This window comes from Mustela lutreola, chromosome 2 (assembly GCF_030435805.1).
Source record: "Mustela lutreola isolate mMusLut2 chromosome 2, mMusLut2.pri, whole genome shotgun sequence".
NCBI lineage: Eukaryota > Metazoa > Chordata > Mammalia > Carnivora > Mustelidae > Mustela > Mustela lutreola.
In genome coordinates this window covers 142,706,108-142,724,946 of record NC_081291.1, presented here as the reverse complement: position 1 = coordinate 142,724,946, position 18,839 = coordinate 142,706,108, and the positions used below count along the sequence as shown (strand labels likewise).

General features: G+C 36.8%; 1 protein-coding gene across 2 annotated transcripts in view; it reads left to right on the top strand.

The window, feature by feature from the left end:
• LEKR1 (leucine, glutamate and lysine rich 1) overlaps positions 1–18,839 on the top strand; it is a 189,456-nt gene that overhangs the window by 129,532 nt on the left and 41,085 nt on the right. For both annotated transcript variants that reach the window (XM_059163678.1, XM_059163679.1), the window contains exons 8-9: positions 790–867; positions 1,219–1,422. In XM_059163678.1, coding sequence (XP_059019661.1) covers positions 790–867; positions 1,219–1,422 — 282 coding nt within the window. The remainder of the gene's footprint in view (positions 1–789; positions 868–1,218; positions 1,423–18,839) is intronic.

The window sequence follows — 18,839 nt, the reverse complement described above, 5'->3', positions numbered from 1 at the left end:
TAATTTTATTTATTTATTTATTTGACAGAGACGCAAGTAGGCAGAAAGGCAGGCAGAGGGGAGAGGGAGAAGCAGGCTCGCCACTGAGCAGGGAGCTTGATGCGGGACTCGATCCCAGCACCCTGGGATCATGACCTGAGCTAAAGGCAGTCGCCCAACCAACTGAGCCACCCAGGTGCCCCAGACTATGTTTTCTATTAGAATGCTTGATTCTGTTGATGGTTTCTAAATGATGCACACTGGACTGTCATGTTTGAAATCATTAACACACATACACACACACACATACACACACACACACACAAACCCTGACCCCATGCTATCACCTCATTCCAAGTGTCAGCTTCCCTCCAAAATCTTCTTGTTTTTGTTCACTTTCCAATGCCTTCGAATAGAGGTTTTTCTTTTTTTAATGTTCTTCAAAGTTTAGACTTTTTATTTGTATGCAGATGAGTCTGACAGGGGCCTACTTAGCCATCATAGAAGTGACCTAAATGTTTATTTCTTTAAAGAAATAATAATATAAAGATGCTAAGAAATTTCTCCTAAAGATGAATAAAATAATGATATAGAAAAACACATTGTTGGACTAACAGATTGGGTGATTTTTTGGCAGAGCAAAACCCCTTGACTTTATATATCTAATCTCAAGGAAGTACGCATACATAATCACAAATAGAATATAAAGAAAAGAAAAGTAATAAAGGAAAAACATGTTTTTAAAAAAGGAAAACATTTATACTTGAACTATTTTGAAATAAAATATTTAAACCTTTTATATTATTTTAGGAATAAATCTAATGAAGCTGCTGACTGTCAAAGAGAACTTAGAAAACTGAAGTTTGAATCCATTATTTCTGAATCACGGTATACATTGCAAATTTTTAAATTAATGTTTTTAGTCATTGAATTTGAAACCATACTTTAAATAACATTTTACTTGAGATATATTTAACTTTTCTTACTATCTTATTTACACATATACCTAACTCATGTTTGTAATATCTTGAAGTTGCTCATTTATTTTGCTTCTCCCTAGATGGGAAAGTTTTAATATCACAGAACTATCTATTTTCTTAGTATTTTAAAAATTTTTCTTTTAAGTTAAAATTACAGTCTTTGATTTCAAATGAGATTTTCACATATCTTTGATAAACATAAAAATGTAGTGTCTAATGTGTATTGGTGAGCTTTTTTTTAAATCCTGTTCCATTTTAGGCATACCAGATTGCTTAAAGAGAAAGAGGATTCTTTAATGGCTTGTCAACAAATATATAAAACTTTACAGGAAGAACTGACTGCAAAAGAAAGACAAGAAGAAGACATGAAAAAAAGAATTAACCTTGCAGAAAATGAACTACAGATAACCAAAACTCTTCTGACTCAGACAAAGGAAGAAGTTGTAACACTGAAAAATGAAAGGTATAGTCCACAACAATTTCTTCCAAAAATATCTTATTTAACTCAGTGTTCCATATATATTTGAAATATCAAGGTCTTATGTATATTAATGACAGTGAAATTACGGCATTTAGGACTTATTTCACGGGAAAGGTCATCACATCCCACCACTTCATTTGATGATGATTAAACTGAAATCCAAATGTGTTAAATGAGATGCTCAAAGTCATATAGTGAAAGTAGAGATGGAATCCACATTATATTTGGTGTTAGATTTTTATTGAAAAGTATCAAAAAGACCATGTGTGATCTTATACTACTGAATTTCACCTAGGCCAATAATTGGTGGATTCTATCATTTTCCAACAGAAAAACATCTTTTTGTATCACTTTTTCCTTTCATTTGCTCCTACTTTTCTTCTCTGTTACTTATCAACAACCTCTTCTTGAGGGCTCTCCTCTGACATTCAGGTAGTAACGGGAAACTAAAAAGCATGTTCATTTAACCTCCCTAGATATTGTTGCTCAGTTAATTTGTCTTTAAATTAACCTTATTTATACTTAATATCTCAACCCTGCTTTCTTTATTTTTTTTTTCATTTGCCTGGTATGTCTTTATTCATTCTTTTCAAGTTCTTTAGTTTTAAATTCATATCTGATATATACTACACATGTCGGGCTTTTATTTTATTAGTTTTTGTCAAATCTGGGAGTCTTTAAGGGAGATATTATCCCATTTACATTTATTGATATAACTGTTATATTCCAGAAGAACACAAGTCCCATAAGGGCGAGAATTTTTGTCATAGCTTTTTTTGTCAAGTTTTGTCACTCTATGTGTACAGAATCCAAAATTGGCTATTCGTTTTTCATTTTTCTAGACTTTTTTTTAGTTTATTTTTTATTTTGTTAATTTCATTTTATAAGTATTAGACCATTTTCTAACTTAGAAGATTTATAAACTTTTTTTTCATTCTTTACAAAGGCAGCTATTTGCTCCCAAAGGAAAAGTCTACATAGAATTAAGTTGTCTTAGAACATTCTTATCAACTTTTTGCCCTGGGTTACATCTGTCTCTAACTCCAAGCTAGAAGGAGTTCTGTCCACTTCATAGGGGAACAAGTCTTATTTCTGGTCCATCCTGGGATAAGATGAACAACTGTAATGCTAATTGCCACCCACCATTTCTTCCTGACTCAGCCATGCCAACAACCTGTGTCTTGCAAAGATGGTATACCTTATAGTTATAGGACTCTTCACCACCTCTGCCCTTTCACAATTACATAGTCACTCAGCCCATAGCATATTAGAAACAGCAATTTCATAAGCAGGATATTTGCAAGGTCCAAGCTTACTAATAACAAGAAGAAATGGCAACTGAAAGATTGGTCCAGAATAGGAAGAAAAAAAACCCCAAAATCTAAACAAAAACATGAAAAGCATTGCAATTTGACCCAATATGCAATAGAGACAGCCCAACACACATCAGTAACTTAGAACATTCCTGTATTTATTAACATGGGTTAATAACTGGTGGCCATGATGATGACCCTGAGTGAGAAAAATAAAAATCAGTTTTATACTCTACATAAAAAGTACAGAATCATATGTCCTAGGACACCATGAAATAAATAATTTTTTTTAAATCTTCTGCTTATAACTTTGGTTATCTGAACAATTTTCTTATATTCCTATATTACCTATAATACCCCATTTCAAATGATGTTAGATTAATTATATTTACTTGTTTATCAGAATTAATGCCATCTTCTTTACAGTGGTCATTGAAAAGATCCTGTCTTTGCTCAAACATTTCTGGAACTCTTTTCTGAGGATTGACTGAAGAGCGTATGTTTTAGAATTTTCTCTGTATGATGAATCTTTGCCCTTTAGGAATGAATTTGATTTTAAAAACCATCTCAAAAAGCAAGTCCAGTGAATATGGTAGGAAGCCAATCTGGGAAATACCATGTGGGATAAAAAATGAATTGTATTTTTTCTCTATGGTTAGTAAATTATCTCTTGCTGCAATTTGAAAAAAGACAGTCTTATGAGTGTTTTGAGGATTGATGGCATCATTAGAATAAATATAGAACTTCCTTGGAGGATTGCTTTGAAATACACACTCACCTAGATGATTATGTTTTGCCACATTTTAGTATGGTTCTCATCTTACCCTCATTGTAAGTATTGAATGAGAAAGATAATTCTTTAAGTTTTCAGAAAATAGAGACATCACTGAGCTACCACCTTCTTTTCCTCGTTTTTTCTTTCATATACTTGCCCTGTTTTCTTCTTTGCTCTTTACACTTTAGTCTATCCAGAAGTAGGCATGATATTACCTAGTCATTTCACCAAATGACTAGGTGACACTAAGTTTACAGTCTGCCACATAACAAATAAAAATGTGCTTATGTATCATACAATAATCATAGGATTATTCCTACACATAACCTATTGTCCTTTTTCTTTGTCCTAGGCCACCTTCAAATTTGGTCTGTCTTGTCCTCTGTTGTACCCTCAAAGTCTAGCATGTATTCACTCAACAAATATTTGTTGAGGGAATGAAGGACTTGCTTTGGGTAATTTAATCAGTCAACAATTATTTGTTGAACATTCACTATATGCCAGGTACTATGCAACCTGGGGATATAATAGTGAATCTGAAACATCCCTGTCCTCAGGAAGCTTACATTCTAATGAGACACAGTTTTAAAAAGTGAGTAGTAATTATAATAATTATAGATTGTGATAATGGATATAAAATAAGTAGAAGGGTATAGTAGCAGAGACTGATAGAAAGGGGACCTGATTTGGAAAGAGCAGTCATAAAAGTGACTTCCAAGATGATATATAAAGGAAGACAAGTCAAAGTAACCAGGCCAAAAGTCAGGAAGAGCTTTACACCCGAAGAGCAAGCTTGGTGAGTTCTCAGAAATGGCAGCATGACTATAGGCCTAACAAGTGTGAGTGAGAGAAGCAAGGACCAAAGCATGCAGGGTCTCCCAGGCCTTTGAGAGTTGTGTATTACATACAGTACAATGAAAAGAAACCATTGAAGGGATTTTAGCAGAGGAGTGACACTGTGGCAAGATCATTCTGATGCTGAGTGGAGAAGGTGTGGCGATAGTGGGAACAACTCAGGTCATTTACTGTTTTGAAACTAATGAAAGGACTTCATATGTGGTTAAGCCTAATAGACAGGAGAAAAATAAAAATCTTCAGCTCCCACCTCTTGCCTTTGTGCTAGGTTATTTAAATGTCTGGACCAACTGGATAGTGGCAAAATAGCCAGAGTTCACTCCATTTTGAACCAAAAGGGATATATGAAAGCCAAGTTAGGAGTGCCTGGATGGCTTAGGTGGTTAAGCATTCAAGTCTTGATTTAACTCAGGTCATGACCTCAGGGTCATGAGCTTGGGGTCCTGGGATGGAGCATCGCATTGCATCAGGCTCCGTGCTTCGCAAGGAGTAGTCTTCTCTCCTTCTTCCTCTGCCCCCTCGCCATATACTCTGTGTCTCAAATAAATAAATCTTTAAAAATCTTAAAAGAAAAAAAAAAGAAAAAAAATAAAGCCAAGTTAAAAAGATATCTTGGGGCCTCCTGGGTGGCTCAATGGGTTAAAGCCTCTGCCTTTGGCTCAGGTCATGATCCCACGGTCCTGGGATCAAGCCCTGCATCGGACTTTCTGCTTGGCAAGGAGCCTGCTTCCCCTTCTTTCTCTGCCTGCTTGTGATCTCTGTCTGTGAAATAAATAAATAAAATCTTTAAAAAAAAAAAAAAAAAGATATCTTGAAGAATAATGATCCTTTGGAAGCTTTTGACACTTCTGTCCAAACCTACCTTGAAATTTTTGTTGACAAGCCAATCAAAGAATCCTCTTTTTAAGCAATCTGGTATGCCTAAAATAGAACAAGATAAGAAAATTTTTTAAAACCATCAATATACAATAGGCAGTATATTTTTATGTTTATCAAAGATATATGAAAATCTCATTTGAAACTAAAGACTATAATTTTAACTTTAAAGAAAAATTTTAAAAATACTAAGAAAATGGATAGTTCTGTGATACTAAAACTTCCGCATCTAGGGAGTAGCAAAATCAATGAAAACTTCAAAATATTATAAACATGAATTAGGCATTATACATGTAAATAATACAAGTCTTCCTTTCACTGTGGGGGCAATCTGTTCACCTGCCCCCTTCCTGTCTCTGTTTGGTTCTTTTCCATCCCTCCTGACTGCGGACATTCCTTAGCTTCATGCATGCTCTTGGCTTTCCTTTCTCCACTTTCTTCCCTTTAACAGGAAACTGTCTCTTAACTGAGCAAGGTTCCCTGTAAAGCTTTGCTTTGAACTGCCAAAGGGACCTCTAAATAGAGATGTCCCTAAAGCAGATGGAGATGTGAAAAGTCCCTCCAAAGAAGAAGTGATAGAGATACTGTTAACATTCACAGAGATGCTTGTTTAGTAGCACAGGGTGGTGCCTGGAATTCTGCCACACAGCAATATCCCAAAACACCATCATGGAAAGACTTGCAGCCCACCAGGCTGCCAGATGTGCTCTCCAAAGGCCAAAACCCAAGTTTCTCTGGGTGATGGCATGTGCTTCTGTAAGCTTGGGCAGACTCATGTGCACATCGCTCTTCCCTCAGCTCTCCTGGTATAGAACCCCTGCCAAAGCTCCCATGGGACCAGTATGAGAAAGGCGCAGTTCAGATGCAGTGTAGATTCAGAAGAGGAGAAAAGGAAGACATCAAAAGCCAAAACTGACCCCAAGGGAAAAAGGGGTAGAACTGAATTGGGGGCAGGAAGGGAAATGGTAACTAGGAAGTAGTTGAAGTATTAGGACAAATTACTCTATTATGCATTGCTTTCTTCCCCACACTCAGGAAGCTCTTTTAGGAGACGAGGCTCCCCTGGAAGGAGGGAAAGTAGGTCCTTAGAGATCATGGATGCTGGGGGTCGAGGTCTGGTCAGCTTGGTCACAGACACCCTGAGGCTGGAGAGAGACATCTCCTGGGTGGAACAGGAAGAAGGCACAGTGGATGGCGCCAGAGAAAAGGGAGCAGTTTTCTCAATTCTATACAAAGAGCTTTCTGCTCTCATGCTTCTGGACTGGGAGGTCTCATCAGGCAGAGCTAGAACTCTGCTCAGACTGTACATTTGTGACAGTGCTTCAGGCCTACAGTGGATTAAACAGGGTTCTGTTGGCTGGCCTGCAGGCCTGATTCCATTTTTGTAGAAAATTATTTCTATGGTAAAATGTGTTTGGAATTCCCTATAACTAACTTACAAATAACGTTTTATAAGGACATATGTGTTTAAGCTTGGAAACTGCCCACACATAACACTTAAGAGAAATTTATGCACTAACATGTGGGCTACAACCAGAGTGCCGAAACCCACAGCTGTCTGTGACAGCTCTCGTACTCTCTGCATTCCCAAGAGCTGTATTAGCACCATCTTGGTAAATTCCAAGAACTATAGGAAAATACTTATTTGACTGACTTGCCAATAGCAGGATGGGATTAGTGAAGAGCATTTGTTGGAAGAAAAGCTTAGTTGTAACCGAAGTTAGGTGCAGGTTGCTTAGGTGTGATTTCTTCTGTGAAATAAATAATATACGTCTGTATCTCTTTATCTGCCTAACTCAATTTTTTTTTTAAGATTTATTTACTTATGTATTTGAGAGAGAGTGAGCATGCAGGAGCGCGAGAGCACAAGAAGGCGCACAAGTTGGGAAGAGGCAGAGGGAGGTTTGAGATGCAGACCCCCCCAACCCACCACCCCATGAGTGAGGAGCCCAATGCAGGGCTAACCAACTGAGCCACCCGGGGGGCCCCTCTTTATCTGTTTTAATTGAAGTTTACTTAAGTGCTCCCTATCCCTTCAGAAGGGTATCTTTTAGACTGTAATGAAGGGTTTTACTCTCCCTGCCCCACACATGTAACCTTAACTTCTTTCCAATTCCCAGATCCTCTCCTCTCACTCTTTGTCTTTGGTTTTTGTTTGTTTGTTCCTATTTAGTCAAAAGCTACAAACCCTCACCCCAGAGGAATATATACAAAATCTAACAGTTTTTTCTCAGGAGCATCATTATGTGACATGACCCCATAATTAAACGTGTGCTTCCTCATGCTCTCTCTCCCATCTCCCTTTCCCCCAGCCTCACCTCCCTCTTTCTCCCTCTCAAAGTCTCTCACACATAATCCACAGGTATCACAATTGTGGGGAGCCCTCTAAAGGCTTCTGGGATCATGTCCTGAGTGAGAGGCATCCTTATGTGGCACTCAGTGGAAGGGGTAAGGGATCTACAAACCAGTCAAGACTCTGCTGTCCTCGCCACATGCCACAGGGGAAGAAGCTTAGTGTTCTTGCATAAGTATGCCATTCCCTTCTCCCCTTACCATGCCTTCTGTCTTACCAACCCAGAGGGGAAGTTATTTCCAAATTTGCCCAAAGGCATGGTTAGCAGATCTGGGAACTTCCACCTGTGAAGCAGGTCATTTTCCCACATTTTCTACATAAGGAAAGAGGTTAAGCAAAGCTAAGTCTCTCACTCAGGGTCACATAATTGGCAAAGATCGTAATCAAGCTCTGCTGTGTCTAATCTCATTACCCATGTTCCCTCCACTACAGTTCACGTAGTTCCCTCAGCATCTGTCTTGAAAGGCTGTTTTGTCAGCTCCTCTCTGTGTGACTTCTTTCTCAACCCTGCTGTTAACACTGAGCCTTCAGGGGACTCCCATCCCTGAGAAAATCAGCAGAACCCTGAGTGTTCTCTTTCTGTCTCCTCTCCCCCCCTCTTGCTTTCTTACTCCACCTCTCTACTCTTTCAGGATTCTTCCATTCACTCAATAAATATAAGATGGTGGCTTTTGTCTTCTACTCTCTGGTGTCTTGGTAAAATCAGAAATGGAGCTATATCTTCAGAATGAAAATAGAATAATATTTCACAACACATTCTAGACCAAGAGAAACTTACTGTTCAGTTCCTTTAATGAGGCTTGTCATATTTTCATGAAGGTTAAAAAAATGAGAAATGTAGATGCCTGCCTGGGTGGCTCAGTCAGCTGGGTGTCTGCCTTTGGCTCAGGTCATGATCCTGGGGTTGTGAGATCGAGTCCTGAATCGAGCTCCCTGCTTGGTGAGGAACCTGCTTCTCCCTCTGCCTGCTGCCTCCGCTGCTTGTGCTTTCTCTCTCTTTCTCTCTCTCTGTGACAAATAAATAAATAAAATCTTCTAAAAAGTTGCTTTGAATCTGAAAAGATTCAGAAGCAGTGTAGAAAGAGTCTGTTACCTCCTGGTACTGTGGCTTAAGTTTAAAAAACGGACTGTAGAGTTAGGCAAATAGGTTTAACTCTCAACTTGACCAGTATCAAATTTGGACAACTCAGCCACTTTAAGGATCATTTTCCTTATCTGTAAAATGGGTATACTAATAATAGCTATCTTCTCATGAAGACTGAAGTATCTAATATTGTGCCTGGTAGGATATAAGTGCTAAGAAAATGTATTCCCTCTCTTTCTTCTTTTCTTAGGTTGCTAACCCCTTAAAGCATCATATCTCATTAATGTTTACACCCTACATTGGTGATGTAGCTATTTATTAAATATCTATTCAATCCAATATTTTCTGCTTTACTCTTCAAGTTGTAAAGATTAGACCATGAGTGATTCAATTTGGATGCTATCCTATTAGTTGAAAGTATTATGAAACAAAATGTTCCAAGTAACATCATTCTAAAATAAAGAACATTATTATTCCCCCCCAAAACTCACCTCTTTCTCTGATTTCCTATCTGTCAGCAGCTCTCAGAACAAGAGGCTTGCCAAACTTCTTATGATACCAGAGAGTTAACTGCTTTTAACTAAGGCAGGAGTTGTGGCAAAATCAAAATTATCTCTTTGATTGACAATGTGAAGACATCTCTAAAAGAACAACTTGTGAAATAGAATTTAAAGCTGTCATTTGGCATTATGGTTTGACATTTGTTTGCAGTTACATTTTTAACTACAATTAAGGGAATCTAGATTTTTGCATGTATGTAAGGGATTAGATTCTCATTTTCTTTCGGGTCTAAGAATTTAAAAGTTAAAATTTAAAAAATAAATACTCCTAATTGAGAGAGATCCTAATTTGCCTATTGTGCCAACTCCAGAAACGTTATTTTTAAGCAATATTTCATGAAACTGCAGGGTGGAGTGCTGCAGATAGCCACACCTCCCTCTCAAATATAAAAAGCAAAGACAGCATACCACTGCAGAGAGCTCAAGGCTGATATGAGCGTGAGCCAGAATTGCTGATGAATTCTCTCACTTTAGATGGTCATTTACTACTTTGGAATCTTGTTTCTTCTAAAATTCAGTCAATTGCCTTAGGTGTATCAACAAAAAAATGGCAAGAAAGAATCAATCCCTAGAGACTAAAACAATGCCTGACACGTAATGGATATTTGCTGGATAGATAGATGTATGGATGAGAATTAATTTAATCCCTATGAAACCACTGATTGCATGATTTAAAGTTAGATATTTCTCTCAAGTCCAGAAAGTCCTGACTTGTCAAAAATCAGAGGTGGGATCCTTTGTCAGATTCTTAGTAATATCCAAATTTAGGACCTAAATCTGTATTGTTTCCTATAAATCTAAGGCATTTTTACCTCCAGAATGGGTTCAGAAGAGGAAATTAGATGTCTCTATAATATTCAAAAATGGCTATACATTTTCAACTTTTTACAACATGGAAAAATATGGAATATGCATCTAACAATGTTTTATTTCTTATCATTCCTCTAGATTTCTAGCAGAAAGGCTCACAAGAGTCAAAACTGATCCCTTTTAGTTTCTTTGAACACAAGCTTGTTTTTCATTATCAGTGACTTAAATGGTTTTGTATTCCTGAACAATGGGTATAGTGTGAAAGTGTGATTTTTGTTTTTAGAATTGGGATTATCTTTTTCACACATATAATCATCTCTGTTTACATTACTCAATGCCCATTTCATGCTAATTAAGGGCAGTAAGTATTTGTACAATCACATATGATTATTCTTTCTGCTTTGTCCTACTAAAGAATCACACAAAAGTCTCAGAGTCTGGGTCAGAGGCTCAAAAGGAATCAAAGCGATCTGAAAGCCCTTCTCTTTTCTAGAGCCATAGGTAAATCAAGCAGACTTACCACTGCAGACTTTAAGTCCATGATTTTTTAAAGAGTTCATTCAAAACACCTTAGACTTTGTGGAAATGTCATAGGGAACTTTGTAACTCTGAAAATCCAGTAAATAATTATCATTTCCTTAACATTGTTTAAACCTTGGTCTACTCTATTTTAGTATCTATAATCTAGACTTTCAGGTTTTATTCTAAAAGGAAACATGTTAACAGCAGTGGCGTTTTGTACACAGTTCATCAGAGGAATGTATATGGAATGGATTCCACTTTGGTTGTATCTAAATTATATTTGTCTTCAGAGAGGCTGAAATTTGAGCATCTAAATACTCTACCACTCATTTCACACACAAAAAAGGTAACTTCTAGTGTACTGACAGGCACCCATCTGAAAATACCTGTTGGAATTTTCTAATCAGTAAGGCCTCTTTTCAAATAAGAAACCAGGCTTAAGAAATAAAATGGACCAAATTGCCAAGACTGTGCTGTCTGCTACTTCTAACAAGTGCATAGCCAGCCACATCCATTCTGTATACTGGTATTTTAAAAACCCGGTCAAGTGCTACTTCAGTTTCCATCAACTGCCGTTCCTTATTTGATTAAGTTTACTATTATAAGATTCTAATCTCATACCTAAAGTTGTATAATAGCACTTGAAAGTAGACCATGGCATTAGTTTTCTATTGCTGCTATTACAAATTGCCGCCAATCTAACAGCTTAAAACATCACAAATTTTTTATCTTACAGTTTTGCAAGTCAGAAGTCCATAGGAGTATTAAGGGACTAAAATCAAGGTGTCCCTAGGGCACGTTCTTTCTGGAAGTTCCAGGGGCAAGCCCATTCCTTGCTTCTTCCAGCTTTAAGAGGCTGCTGACATTCTGGCAGTCTTTGCATCCTAGCCACATGAATCCAGTCTTTGCTTCCTTTGTCACATCATCACCTTCCTCTACATTAATGCATTCTCCTCTTTCTTATAAAGGCCTTGGTAATTACCTTTAGGGCACAACCAAATAATCCAAGATAATCTCCCCATGTCAAGACTCTTAATCACATCTGCAAAGTCTCTTTTGGCATATAAAGTAACATACAGACTCTGTAGATGAGGACATGGATATCTTTGAAGGAAATTATTCAGTCTACTGTAACTGTGTTAAGTTAAAGATGGCCCTTATTACTCCTATAGCAAATACTAAAATAAAACTAGACAAAAAATTTATAGCTAAACAGCCAAAAAAGTGGATAAAGTTGAATCTTAAGACATATGCAAAATCCAAAAGAAGGCAGAAAAAAGAGGGAAAGCACACAACAGATGAGGCACATAGGAGACACATAGCAAGAGGATAGATTTAAGGCTAACCATATCAACAACTGAATTAAATGTAAGTTGTCTAAACATTCCAATTAAAAGATGAAGATTATATAAGAATCTTTGTATAAGACTGTATAAGAAAAAGTAAGATTCAGCTATAAACTGCCTGTAGGAAATTTATTTTAAATGTAATGACACAAATAATTTAAAAGTAAAACAATGAAAAAAAACCACCAAGTTGATGCTAATCAAAAGAAAGCTGAAATACTGTAGATATCATGTAAAATAGATTTTAGACCAAAGAATATTACTAGGAATAAAGAAATTCATTTCATAATGATAAGTGGGTTGGGACACTTAGGTGGCTTGGTCAGTTAAGGATCAGACTCTTGATTTAGTCTCACGTCATGATCTCAGGGTCAGGAGATGAGCCCCTCCCTCTTCCTCTGCCCCTCCTCTCTTTCTCTCTCTCTCTCTCTTTCTCTCTCTCTCTATCTCTGTATCATAAAAAAAGAAAAGAAAAGATTCAGGGCAATCACAAAAATTCCAACAGAACTTTTTGTAGAAATTAACAAGCGAATTCTAAAATTCACATGGAAATGCAAAGGGCCTAGAATAAGCAAAGCAACTTTGGGAAGAAACCTATATAGTCACTACCTGACTTCAAGACTTGTAAAGCTACATATTTAATAGGACAAGTTGATCAGTGGAACAGAATAGAGAATCCAGAAATAGGCACATGTATATGGTTTATTGATTTTCTACATGTGTACTAAAACAATTCATTGGAAAAAAGATAGTATTTTGAAACCATTGGTATTGGAATAATTGTATATACGTATGTGAAAAATGAACTTTGATTCATACTATGAAATATATTTATATAAATTCAAAATAAAGATCTAAATATAAAACCTAAAATCATAAATTTCTTAAAGAAGACATGGAAGAACAACATTTATGAGCTTGAGTTGGGCAAAGATTTCTTGGATTCTACACCAAAAGAACACTCCACAAAAGAAAAAAAAATAACGTTGATAAATTGAACTTCATTAAAATTAAGACTTCTGTTTCTTAAAGGACAGTTTAGAGAATGAAAAGACAAACTGTATACTGGAATAATATATTTGCAAAATATATGTCTCATAAAGGCCTTGTTTCCAGAATATGTAAAGAACTTCAGAAACTCTGTCATATTTGAACAGACACTTCACCAGCTTCACCAATGAAGACATATAGGTGGTCAATAAGTACACAAAAGGACACTTAACATCATTAGTCATTAGGGAAATGCAAATTAAAGCCATGGTGAGATACTACTACACACCTTCAATGTCTAGAATTAAAAAGTCTGAGCATAAAGTTGACAAGGATGTAGAGAAATGAATTTTCATACCCAGCTCATTGGAATATAAAACAGTACAACCTCTTTGGGAAACAGTTTGGAAATTTCTTAAAAAGTTAAGCATTATACTTACTTGCTACCCCAGTGTTTTACTCAGGAGGAATTAAAGGGATTATCTATATAAAAACTTGTACAGAGGTATTGATAGTAGCTTCATTTATAAGAGCCCAAACCTGTGAAACAACCTGTATGTCTGCCAACAGGTGAGTTGATCAAATTGTGGTATAGCCATACAATGAAATACTACCCAGCAACAAAAATGAACCTCAGTGTAAGCAAGGAATATCCCCTGCCTCCAGGATAGAGGTCCTCAAAGTGGCTTCCAGGGGAATTTCAGAATTTTGATGGGCTCCGCTCGGTGCCAGGTGCACACCTCCCAGTGAGATGCCTGACCGTGATCAGACTTGGCCACTCGACTTGTTCTTGCCACTGAAATGTGAGAGAGAGCACCAATTCTGAGTAGAAGCTTTAACAGACCCAATGTTTTGGAGATTTTTCTTTTCCATCTGCCAGACGCTCCCTGGTGATCTAGTGGTTAGGATTCGGCGCTCTCTCCCTTTTCCATCTGCCACTAAAGTAGCATTCCTGGGTAAGAATTGCTCCTTGAGCTACACCCTGGAACAAAACATGGGGAGCAAACCAACAGGTGACACATAGCCTAAGCAAAACAAAATAAACTCTAGCACTTTAAACTCTGAGATTACAGATATGTTAAGTTTGGGATGTCTCTGAAATATAAAAGTAGAGCAGTCAGATGGTGAGTTGGATTCATGAGTCAGATACTCAAGAGAATACGGAGACGAGATCTGAGCCAGAGATAAAGTTTGGGAGTTGTCAGCATCTAGTTTGCATTTGAAGCATAGGAGTGGATAAGATCATCTAGAGAAACAGGAGAAAGGAAAAAGTGCTGAGTAGCCCAAACATTTAAATGACAAGTACAGGAAGACGAGTCTGCAAGGCCTACAGGAATGGCTGAGTATTTGGAGGAAAGCCAGAAATGAGGTTTCTACTGCAATCCCACTTGTGCTGTCCTTGCTCCCCTTTGTTTCTTCTGCTTCACCTCCTTTTCCTTAGCCTGGAGACTGCTGAGCAAGGGTCAGAACCTGCTGGATGCACCTCACACTCAGCAAGATAAGTTTTTCTTTTACATTACTGGATTTTGAGCATTGGATTTTGAGAATTGGTGCACCCTCTCATTTGGACAGGGATCCTGCCTTCCTAATTCACCTCTGTGCTTCCAGGGCCCAATGACACTGCCTTGTCCCTAGTGTGCATAGCTGACAGTCAACTCTACCCTACTGGTCACCTGCCTGGCCCTTCACCTTAGTCTTTCCTTTTAATTCCTTTTCCTCCACATGCATGTGCTCAGGCTTTAATCACTATTTTTAAATAAATACTGAATAGATAAAGAGGAAGTGAACATAGGTGTAAAGTACGAAGAAGTATACTACGATGAACATCTATGTGTCAACCCCTCAGTTTAGAAAATAGAACCCTGCCATTAGCTTTGAAGTCCCTTTGTGTTTCTCCATATTTCCACCACAGTGCCTCATTCTGTGGAGGAAACCACCAGCTTGCATTTTGTGGTTCTCAGCAAACTAGGAATAGAAGAGAACTTCTTCAGATGGATAAAGAGCATCTATAAAAACCTGTAGAGAACACCTGATGTTTCTTTGCTTCACTTTATAATTTTACTGACTTGTTTACAGTCCTTAAAAAAGTTAGAGTTTGCGTATATCTTCATAGAAATAAAATCATACTATAAGGGTTACCCAATTTTTTTTTCTTTGTGCTCAAGATTATGGTTCTGGGATTTGTCCGTTATGGTGCATGTAGCTGAAAAGCATTCATTTCTTTATCTGTATTATATTCTAAACTATACCACAATTGGTTTATCCATTCTGCTTTAAGTATATTCTGTAAGGTTTGTTATGTAGCAATTTCACTATTGTTCAATTCTAAGTATTTTTAAATATCAATTGTGATTTTTTTTTTTTTACTTGACCCATGACTTACAGAAATACATGTTTTAAATTTCCAAATACATGGACATATTTTATGTGTCTTTTGTTACAGATGTTTGTTTTCTGAGAATATAGACTCTAACAGTGCTGTTCAATAGTATAATGTGAGCCATTATGTAATTTAAAATTTTTCAATTGCCACATCAAAAGAGAAAAATAAACAGGTAAAATGTATAACATATTTCACTTAACTCCATGTGTACAAATTATCATTTAAATATGTAATCATCTTTAAAAATTATGATAAATATTTTAGATTTTTGGGAGGTACTAAATTTTCAAATCTGGTATGCATTTTAAATTTAGGCACATCCTAATTTGAGCCAGTTACATTTTAAGGGCTTAGAAACTACATACGGTTAGTGGCTACCATATTGGATTATACAAGTTAATCAGACAACAGTTGTTTAAAAGTTACTTTCTGGCCTAGGATGTCCATTTCATGTGAACTGGAAAATGATTGTGTGTTTTCCTACTAATCTGGCACGGGGTTCTATATAGGAGCCTTAAATCAGTCTTATCTGCATTGCTAAAATCCTCTATATTCTGAATTATTTGTCTGTTTGACCTTGGGTTGCTGCATTGCACATTACAGGAGGACCTCTCACATTAGGCTGGAGTTGTGCAGTATACATTTCCATGGCCTTATGTGGTGATCCCAGAGACTGACTTACATAATTGAGGGAACTGTGTTGAAATCTAACTGTAGTATGGATTTTACAGTTTCTCCTTACAGTTCTATGAAGTTTTGCTTTATATATTTGGAGGCAATTTTAACAAGTGCATACAAATTTAGACTATTTATGGTGAATTAACCTGTTGTCACTGTAAGTCCAAAATAATGATTTTTGTCTTTAAGTTTACTTTGTCTAATATTAATATAGTTGCATGCTTCTCTTTCTTTAATATTTCATCTTTTACATCCTTTACATCTTTTACATAATGTTACATCTTTTCCAAAAAAAGAAAAAGGAAATCTTTCCATGCCCTTATGTTTTAGGAATGCATCTTATAAAGAACATACATGTTCTTTATGCTCAGTGTCTTTTTTTTTGCCAAGACTATTTCTCTATTTTAACTTATGAGTTTAATTTATTTACCATCATTGTGATTGCTACCTTAAGCATTATATTTTTTTCTTTTTTCTGCACTGTTTCTAACTTTTGGGTTTTGGGGTGGAACGGAATTGTTGGAGTTTTGTTTATTTTCTTTGCACTTTTTCCTCTAATGGTTATTCTATTTGTATTTTTTTAATGGTTACTTTAGAAAATTTTACTAAGCATACTTAGTGAAGTCTAAGATTAATATCTCACAGTCTCCTTGAATCATGCCAGGACCAAAGAATACTTGAGCTCAACACTATATTTTATTCAGATATTTGTTTATAATTACCTGCATCCAGGTCTGGTTGCATAATTTTCAGGGCCCAGTACAAACTGAAAATGTGGACCTCTTTGTTTCTCTGCCTTCACAGTACCTCCTTCAACCTGACATGGTATTTTCTTTTCTTTTCTTTTCTTTTTTTTTTTTTTTTTAAAGATTTTTATCTATTTACTTGAGAGAGAGAGTGTGAGAGAGAGCATGAGAGGGGAGAAGGTCATAGATAGAAGCAGACTCTACTGAGCAGGGAGCCTGATGTGGGGCTCAATCCCAGGACTCCAGGATCATGACCTGAAACGAAGGCAGTTGCCTAACCAACTGAGCCACCCATGTGCCCCTGGTATTTTCTTGATTACTATTGAATGTTGTGCTCCCTTGGGCATGGGGAAATCGTGGAGTGGATACAGGCTTTCACAAGCACCCAGTATTTTTCCCCATGATTCAGAGCAGGGGGAGTACACATGCCCAACCCTCACCCTCCCCATGCAGGTACCTACACCTGAGCCCACACCCAAAGCAAATGGTGGGCAAGGCTGAGAAACAGGGGCTAGAGAACCATCCTAGAAAGGCAGGGAGGTGATAGGAGGTAGGACTGTATGTGAACCAAGACTCTAAGCCAAACCCTTGGTACATGCTCAATTTTTCCATCAGACCTCACATAAAACACAAATTTAAAGATAAAATTATTAAGAATTTCTTGTTGGTGACCATAATGCATTAATTCTGAAGCACAGGATCCCCTTCTGAGGTTGCGCCTTGTACAACTCTCTTGATCACATGCTCAAGAAGTCTTCCCTGCATTTGTGTTTGCCAGTTTCTTTGCTCACATTTCTTCTTGCATGCTTGACCTTCCTTCTAAATCTTACCCCTCCTATAAAGCATAGTCTTTAAAAGGGTCTTTAGTAAAAGTCTTTTAGCTGGTAGTAAACACTCTGATTTTGTTTATCCACGCATATTTTATTTCAGTCTCATTTTGAAAGAAAGTTTTGCTGGGTACCCAACTTTAGTTGGTGGTTATTTTCACATAAAATTTTGAACATAATATTTTGCTTTCTGACTTCCTTTGTGTTGGAGAATAAGCTTTCAATATGTTTGGGTTCCTTTGAAGATATTGGATTTTTTCTCTCCAGCTTCTTTCAAGATCTCTTTAACTTTGATGTTCCTCATGTTCACTATCAGATGCCCAGATGGGAGATTTATTTTTATTTATCTTGCTTGGAATCCATTTGGCTTCATAGATTTGTGAGTTAGTGTTTTTCATCAATCTGGAATAGTCCCCTCAAATATTGTTTCCTCTTTCTTTTCTCTCCTCTCCTTCGGAAATAGTGCATAGATATATATTAGATCTTTTCCCTCTGTCCTCCATATATCAACTTCACTTTTATATTTTCCATATTTTTCACTTCCTGTACTTCAGTCTGTATAGTTTCTTTAAATCTCCCTTTTAGTTTATTGCTTCATTCTTTAGCTGTGAATAATTTGCTACAGGACCACCCACTGTTTTTCATTTTGATTATTATATTTTTAATTTTTGCAAGTTTGATTTGATTCCTTTTCATATTTCATTAGTTATTTAAATAACTTTTATTTCATTGAACATCTTGATTTTATATTCTATATCTTAAAACTCAACACTTTAGAAAGTATGAGTTTAATTATGTTTTCATTTGTGTCTGCTTATTCTCTCTCTTACTGGCTTTTTTTTTCTTTTCTAGTTTTGTGATTTTTTTAAAAAAATCAGGATCTCGGGACGCCTGGGTGGCTCAGTTGGTTAAGCAGCTGCCTTCGGCTCAGGTCATGATCCCAGCGTCCTGGGATCGAGTCCCATATCGGGCTCCTTGCTCTGCAGGGAGCCTGCTTCTCCCTCTGACTCTGCTTTCCACTCTGTCTGCCTGTGCTCGCTCTCACTCTCTCTCTCTCACAAATAAATAAATAAAATCTTTAAAAAAAAAAAAAAAAAAAAAAAAAAATCAGGATCTCATAGGTCTTGACTTTTTATCTGTAGAAAACCTTTGAGTCCCAGGATGAAGATAGGTTGCTCCCTAAAATATTGGTATTTTTTCCTACCAGACATCTGGAGATAAAGTTAACCTATTACTACTTTAAGATATATTTTCAACATGAAGCTTTTTGAACCACCTTTG